Raw genomic sequence first — 8,691 nt, forward strand, 5'->3', positions numbered from 1 at the left:
ATTATCGTTAAACTGCTTTAACTGAAAACATATAACTACGAGCAACAAGAAACATTATGCATGTAATTGAGCGATGAAGACCAAAAACTAATTAACGAAACTTAAACAAATCTCGAGTCGATCGCTGCATGCAATTGAGCGATGAAGACCAAAAACTACTACATCCGTCCCAAAATAATTGTCCTGTTGGACTTTTCAAAGTCAATTTATTAAGTTTTGACTTTAAATATTTGTTGGTGTATGCTATAGAATATTTGATGAAATTTATATGAATAGATCCATTTTCGAATGTGTTTTTATTTGGTATAACTTTCATTCGATATTATATAACACAAAGAAATATATTTAAAGTCAAAGTTGAAGAATAAAGACTCAAAAAGTCAAAACATGACAATTATTTTGGGACGGAATGAGTAATTAACGAAACTTTAACAAATCTCGAGTCGATCACTACATCATGCGGCTGAACTCGTGCATGTTTCCCTATATAATTAAATAATTGTTGTTCAACAATCTTTTTTATTTATAACAAAATTTATATCGTAATAAATAGTTACAGGCAATTTCTAATGACAGCTATAAAGTCTGTTAATAAGAATTTCAGACACGCAAGTCTTGATTGTACATTGTAAGTAACTATCCACTTCTTGAAAATAACCACCTATAATCAACAAATTAACTGTTGGTTAATGCATAATTTACATCTTAAAGACAACCTTAAGAACTATCATTAGAAAACTCAATATATACATTGTCAGTTTTACCTTTTAGTAATAAGCAAGGTTGCAAAACTTGCTATTCGTGAATTAATCGGTCAGAATTTTAGAAGGAGTAATCGGCATTTCGAGGACTAATCGAAGGTTAATCGGATTGTTCTTTATACGTTAATTTCAAAAATTATATGTGTAAATATAGAAAAAAGCCATAAACGTTAATAAAAATTCTAACATCATTGTCTAAAATTGTTCATCTCGTTCAAACTATAAAGATTTAATTTAAATTTATGTAAATTGGTGTGTGAGGATTAAAAAACAGTGTGTGAGAATCATCCCTTAAAAATAGTAATCTATTGAGAATCAGAATTTGAGATACACGTGGACGATGTACATGGATTTCATATTTTGTGTCTATTTTTTCCTCTATAAATTTACTCTCAAAAAACCTTCATTTCCCACATCCGGAAATTAAAACCTCTCTTCGCTAAAACCAACAATCTTTCCGTCTTCAGATCTCACCGTCGATCAAAAATGGACGTTCGCCGGCGTCCAATCAAACACCAATCCGATCACCACCGATCACTTAAACCCGGCGAACTTCTAAAACCACCACAAAACCAAGCAAAAGCCTCCGACGCACTCCCACTTCCACTTTACCTAACTAACGGTCTTTTCTTCACCATGTTTTTCTCCGTTATGTATTTCCTTCTTCACCGTTGGCGTGAAAAGATCCGTAACGGCGTTCCGTTACACGTCCTTACGTTATCCGAACTCGCTGCGTTAGTCTCGCTAATCGCTTCCGTTATTTATCTCCTTGGTTTCTTTGGAATCGGTTTCGTTCAATCAGTAATCCGCCCTTCCCCTGATTCGTGGGATATTGAAGATGATAACTCCGATCAAATCATAATCGATGAAGATAAGCCTATTAAACCTTGCGGCCAAGCTTTGATTCCCCACATTATTCCGGTGCCTGAGAAGCAAAAACAACCACCGCCGAGTGTCGAACACATGTCCGACGAGGATGAAGAAATCGTTAAAATGGTCGTCGGAGGTAATGTAATTTATCAATCACAAAATTGGTGGTACGAGATATTCATGTTTTATTCGGTTTGATTTATTTGGTTTTGATAATTTTTAAGGCAAAACTAACTCTTTCAGTTTCAGTTAATACCTAAAAAGAGAGAATTACTACATTTTTTTATATAATATATACAAAAGATATCAAAATTACATGAATCAATTTACTTTCTTCATTTTGTAATTTTTTCTAAATTTTTTATAAGCATAACATTGTTCAAAAATTAAATTATATTAATTTAATAAAAATAATGGTAGAATAGTAATTTTAAATTTGACTATTAATTTTAAAATCAGTTCGTGATCTGCATATTAAAAAATTAATATTTTATTACTTGAAGTCGGTTAAAATCCAGAATTTCAGTATAATGGAATTAAAAATGTAAACTATTGAATGAACTCAAATTTGTAAACCATAATAAAATCGAATATAAAACTTAATTTAGTAAAGTTTTTTCGGTTTTTATTATGTTTTATTTCGAATTAAACTGTTTAAACAGAACATTTAACACATTTAACGAACGCCGGATAATTACATTATTACATTACTAAATTATTTTAAAAAATGTTTAATTAAAAGGTACAATTCCATCATACGCACTCGAATCAAAGCTGGGAGACTGCAAACGTGCTGCTTCAATCCGACGAGCCTCGCTGGAACAGATTTCCGGAAAATCATTAACCGGATTACCGCTTGAAGGGTTCGATTACGATTCAATATTAGGGCAGTGTTGTGAGATGCCGGTGGGATACGTTCAGATTCCGGTGGGGATAGCGGGACCGTTGTTGATAAATGGGGCTGAATTTAGTGTACCAATGGCGACAACTGAAGGGTGTTTGGTAGCTAGTACAAACAGAGGATGTAAAGCTATATACGTTTCAGGTGGTGCCACGTGTATAGTTTTGAAAGATGGGATGACCAGAGCTCCGGTAGTTAGGTTCGGTAGCGCTAAAAGGGCGGCGGAGTTGAAGCAATTTTTGGAAGATCCGTTGAATTTTGATACCCTTGCGACTGTTTTTAACAAGTCAGTATATCTTTTATTCTTTTCTTATTTTTTTATCCGGTTATTATAAATATATAGTATAACAGTAAATTAATAATTAATTATAGTATTTATAAAACCGGAATTGATCGTGAATAATTACTCCGTATTTGCTACTTATATATCACTAATAACTGCTTTTTATTTTTCTCTACAATTGAGTAACACTCTAAAACTAAAACATGTTTTAGTGGGCATAAAGTAAAAATGATAATTTCCCTTTTAAAATACTCCGTACTAGTAAGTTATTACAGAATAATGAGTTTTTTTTTTTATCGAAAACAAAAATATATTATACAATTATTTCCGGAAATAATACGAGATACACGGTTGGGACGCATACATACATACGTAATAAAAGTACTCCACTTCCCCGTCGACCGATATTAGGAGGGAGACTAATGCAGTGCGCCCCTGAGGGGCTTGTTAAACAAATGATTGCAATTAAGCTTATAGGTTTGATTTTGTGACATAAAATCATAATGTAAAAATATAATATATATATATATATATATATATATATATATATATATATATATATATATATATATATATATATATATATATATTACATCCTTGTTATGATTTTATTATTAAATATTAAATGAAAAGTGTGTTATTATTACTATTTCAGAAAGAAAATTAGAAATATATATTTAGATGATTATTGAATTGAATGTCATTAAAATAATTTGTTAAAAAGGCTTAGAAATTATAGGTTGATTCCTGTTCCAATTAAGTTGAACTTTGACAATTTTGGGTAAAACAGATAAAAGTCATTGATGCACAAACTATCAAGAATATAAAAGAAAACAAACAATTTTACTCGATGATAGTATTTAAATAAGTATGGGATAAAAGATAAGTTTGTGGAATGTGGAGTTATAGAGATTGCAATGAATCAGATATGAATCGAGTGATCTCATATCCATATTTTTATCCATTTAACTTTTTAAATCTAAATATATATTCATTTAAATATTAATCATCCATCAAAATTCATATATGTTGGATTAAGCATATTAATAGATATCTATTAGATGTTAAGTTTTTATAAAATCATTTTTATTATGAAATAAATTTTTTTTTTTAATAAAGATATGTAATATATGAAAAATATATGAATTTAATATTATTCGCATAGTTATAGTTGTATATTCACATTCTGTAGTTTCAATATCATTTTGATAGTTTATAGTGTACATGTACAAGGGATATGTGAATTTATATGCATATAATTTAGTAAGTATTTATATATTTATATGTATTTTGGGTGACAAATGAATACATATGTGGATGATAATTTGTCATCCAATCCTTATCCGTTTGATCGTCCATGTAAATCATTTACATATATTTAAATAGATCGAATCCGATAGATTATTGATGGCTTAGACATCCATTGGCATCGCTAATGTGGACATATCAATTAAAGCGGGGAAAATGTGAAGAACAATAAAAGTAGTGGTGGGTCGGAATGCACATGACCCGATCCGCGTTGTTGCCTCGGCAGTTGGCATCTTAATACAAAATATCATCGCTGTTTTAACTTTAGTAGTGGCCACATGCCCACGTTATTTCATCGACATAAAAATTGGTCTTTGGTCAAACAGTACAAATTGTGTTTTATGAAATTAATTCAAATTAAGCGAGTAAATATACTGATTTGGTCAAAATATACTATTTTGAGAAATTGTTAAACTTTGAGTGATCATTTGTGATTACTCAATATCATGACTGGTTAATTTTAGGTCAAAGTTATTTTTGAGGAAAATAGAACATCTACCAAGTAAAATATGGTCATTCAACGGTCTCTAAAATAAGGAAAAAAATTATGGTCATTCATGGGTCTTAAAATTTAATTACTTGGAGAAAAAACTTACTATGTGTTGTCCGTACAGATCAAGCAGATTTGGAAGACTACAAACGATTCGGTGTGCGGTTGCTGGCAAGAATCTATACATAAGATTTTGTTGTAGTACGGGTGACGCCATGGGGATGAACATGGTCTCGAAAGGTGTCCAAAACGTCCTCGATTTCCTTCAAACCGATTTTCATGATATGGATGTCATCGGCATATCCGGTATTACTTCTGTTCCTTTTCTATATCAATATCTCATTACACACACGGTAGCCTCATAAGTTTTATAAAACATTAGTCACGTTGATAAATGGAAAATCTATAAGGCGGTATAAAAACAAGGCAAGAAACTAAAGTTCAATTAATCAAATATTGTTATAGGAAACTATTGCTCAGACAAGAAGCCTGCGGCCGTAAATTGGATAGAGGGACGTGGGAAATCGGTCGTGTGTGAGGCGGTGATCAAGGAAGAGGTGGTGCAAAAGGTGTTGAAAACTACAGTTCCGGCACTAGTGGAGTTGAATATGCTCAAGAATCTGACGGGGTCTGCTATGGCTGGTGCATTGGGAGGTTTTAATGCACACGCTAGTAATATAGTATCCGCAGTGTACCTAGCCACAGGTCAAGACCCCGCTCAAAACGTTGAGAGTTCTCATTGTATTACCATGATGGAGGCCGTTAATGATGGCAAAGATCTACATGTTTCGGTTACAATGCCTTCCATTGAGGTACAATTTTAGATCTTTAATATTGATTTTTGTTATAAACTATATATATGGTTAATATGGTTAAAAGTTGGTTAAGTAATGATGGAGTATGCTTACATTTTCTTACTATCCTGTAAGGTATAAACCTATGAAAATTATCCCTATATATTCATTAAAGAGAAATTACAGTATAAAAATAACTCCTATAAATTTAATATTTGATATTTAACTTGGCGTTAGCTTTTCTAATTATGCGTGCTAGAAAGATATGGAAGACAAATGGATTCTAAAGAAATAATCTCGATAGCCGCTTGTATTTGATTATCTTGTGAATCTTAAATCTTGAATATATAATATAATAAAGTGTCATAATATAATATGATAATAAAAATTATATTGAAGTTTTATTTAATTGATTTTTTTATATAATTGTCAAATTTATTGAGAAGGGTTGCTTTCTAAATCACCTGTTTTTTACTCCATTCTTTTGCAAATTTCCATATTAGGAAGTACTATTAATACACGTATAAGATAGTGCACCCTCTGTTTGCAAAATGGAAATAAACAGGAAGTCATTAAATGGGATGATGAATTGACTTTATTTAAAAAAAACACCATATTTCAGTTCAAAATGAAAAGCCAATGTACATAGTTAATCAAATCACATGTATATCACATAAATTTTATAAAACTTCTTACTATTCTAGAAATAATAATTATTAATTATTATTGTTATTCTGTTTCAGGTTGGAACAGTTGGAGGTGGTACACAACTTGCATCACAATCAGCATGTTTGAACTTATTAGGTGTAAAAGGTGCAAGCAAAATTGAACCGGGTTCAAACTCAAGGGTCTTAGCCACAATAGTAGCTGGCTCAGTTCTTGCTGGTGAGCTTTCTCTTATGTCAGCAATATCAGCCGGTCAACTAGTCAAAAGTCACATGAAATACAACAGATCAGCAAGAGACATGTCCAAATTAGCCTCTTCTTAATCATACAACCAATTCATCAACCGGGTCAAGTCAACAGACCCTTCGGTTCACGAAAATACAATAACTACGGCATCATACCTACGACAAAAAATGGCGATTAGATCCCGGATGAAGATGGTATGCATGTGAGTTTGGATCTGGTTAATTAAGAAGTGTATAGAGGGTTAAGTTATTGTTACAAGGTGCTTGTTTTTTTTGGGTAGTTTGCATGTGCAAATGGTTATATTTTAATTTGTATGTTGTTTGTTTATTGTTTGTAGTTTGTTTATTGCAATCAACAACTTCTGAATGAATCACCTGGATCTGTTGTATTCTCTGATCACTTTAGACATGTATGTATATGTGAATGGATCTAAATTTCCTAAAAATAAATAATACAAAGAGTGCAAATTAATAATGTGTCGTGATCGAGAAAATTTAATATGTGTAGCGGAAACATCAATAAATACTTGTGAATTGTAATAGAGAATAATTGAAAAATGTGTAGCAGCAGAACACTCACTCTCATAATAAGCTGGTTGTTTATGGATGCTCTTGTAATGGTGAAACAAAATCATTTCAACCCCTCGAATACGAAAAAATATACTATGTTCTATCTAATTCATCTTATGGATACTCTGTCGTCTTTTGCATTTTCTTGATTACATTCTAGAGGACATACATGTATTTTGTGAAACTCTTGATTTATGAAGCCTTTATTTAATTTTTAATAGCTCCTTTAGTCTTCATACACTTAGTTGTAAAAGAAATTACAAATGTTATTGACAATTGGCTTAAGTTTTGAGCTCCTAGATCATTCACATCTAAAAATAAGCAACATATTTTTTAATGACCAACTTTATCAGAAGATCAAATACTAAGATTAGCAAGGAGGTAGCTAGCCAATTACAAAGAATTACATTTCCATGAATGCCAACAATTTACGCCTGTACCTCTAGACTTGCACCAAAAAAAGAAAAAGAACAAACAAAATCAAAAATAAAAGTAACAGAATTGTAACAAACTTTGTAACTGTATGGATTGAATAGAAAAGCTTACTTGTTTACAACTAAAATATATATAAATACTAGTAGCTAGCTGATTACACCAACACTAACAACCTTGACTAATGTTGACTATCCTATCTACACATATAAATTAACTATACATATAAATTAACTATACAAGTCCAGTGGGTGTTAGATGCCTTCTATGCCTCAATGCTTGACTAGAGAGGGTTGCAGTTCCATACCCCCACCCCCCGCCCCCGGACCACCCCGCAAGTTGGCAGTGTGTAAGGATCAACAATGCCAAACTTGGTGATGCAATGATAAAAAGGTGATATGTGTAGAGCCTTAGTCAAGACATCTGCAACTTGAGCATTGGAGGAAATAGATTTGGTCACTATGCTGCCAGCCTTGATTTTATCTCTGACAAAGTGACAATCAATTTCAATGTGCTTTGTTCTTGCATGTTGAACAGGATTTGAAGCTAAAGCAATTGCAGATTCATTGTCACAGTATATTGAAATTGGTAAAGTAGTTTGAACTCGAAATTCTTGAAGGAGACTTTGTAACCATGTGATTTCACAGGTGAAGTCTGCTAGTGCCATGTATGTAGCCACTGTGGAAGACCTGGAAACCACCCCTTGTTTCTTAGATTGCCAAGAAATTAAACATGACCCTAGATAGATATAGTAACCTGTGATAGACCTTCTAAAAGTTGTGCAATTACCCCAATCACTGTCACCGTAGGCTCTTAGTTTTAAAGATGTGTTAGAGAGGAAGAGTAAGCCATGTGCTGGATGATGATGTAGCGTGAGGGTACGAAATAGTATTATTTTTAATACAAAATACTACAAAATATGACACAAGTTTTATTAATTTACGGATGGGATATACCTAAACCTTGCTACAACACTATAAGCAGTGTACCTAATCGTAGAGTAGTGTAGTTTTTAGTAAGTCCGGTTCGTTCCACAGGGAGCTGGTGATACTTACTATATTTTTAACTATATTTATACAAAATATATATAATTATATAAGTAGTAATATTATTATAAAAGGGGAGTTTTACCGTTTAATGACCGGTTTGTCGATTCTATATTTTAAGCGTAAAGATAAATGACGATAATTAAAGTGCGTAAAATAATGACAATAAATAAAATGACAGTAAATAAAATTGCGAGTAATAAAATGACAGTAAATAAAGATACGATGAGAAATATAATAAAAGAATTATGCTTATTTAAACTTCCGTAATCATGATGTTTGACGTGTTGATTTTAATTTATTACCATGGGTTAATTGTCCTTTG

At 31.9% G+C, this 8,691-nt stretch overlaps 1 protein-coding gene across 1 annotated transcript; it reads left to right on the top strand.

Moving 5' to 3' along the window:
* Nucleotides 1-1,186: 1,186 nt before the first annotated feature.
* Nucleotides 1,187-6,698, top strand: LOC139858342 (3-hydroxy-3-methylglutaryl coenzyme A reductase 2-B-like). Its single transcript, XM_071847198.1, has 5 exons — nt 1,187-1,767; nt 2,374-2,818; nt 4,738-4,919; nt 5,079-5,425; nt 6,151-6,698. Exons 1-5 carry the CDS (start codon nt 1,248-1,250, stop codon nt 6,394-6,396), a joined length of 1,740 nt encoding a protein of 579 aa, XP_071703299.1. The 5' UTR covers nt 1,187-1,247; the 3' UTR covers nt 6,397-6,698.
* The last annotated feature ends 1,993 nt before the right edge of the window (nt 6,699-8,691 follow it).

The sequence above is a fragment of the Rutidosis leptorrhynchoides genome, chromosome 7 (assembly GCF_046630445.1).
Source record: "Rutidosis leptorrhynchoides isolate AG116_Rl617_1_P2 chromosome 7, CSIRO_AGI_Rlap_v1, whole genome shotgun sequence".
NCBI lineage: Eukaryota > Viridiplantae > Streptophyta > Magnoliopsida > Asterales > Asteraceae > Rutidosis > Rutidosis leptorrhynchoides.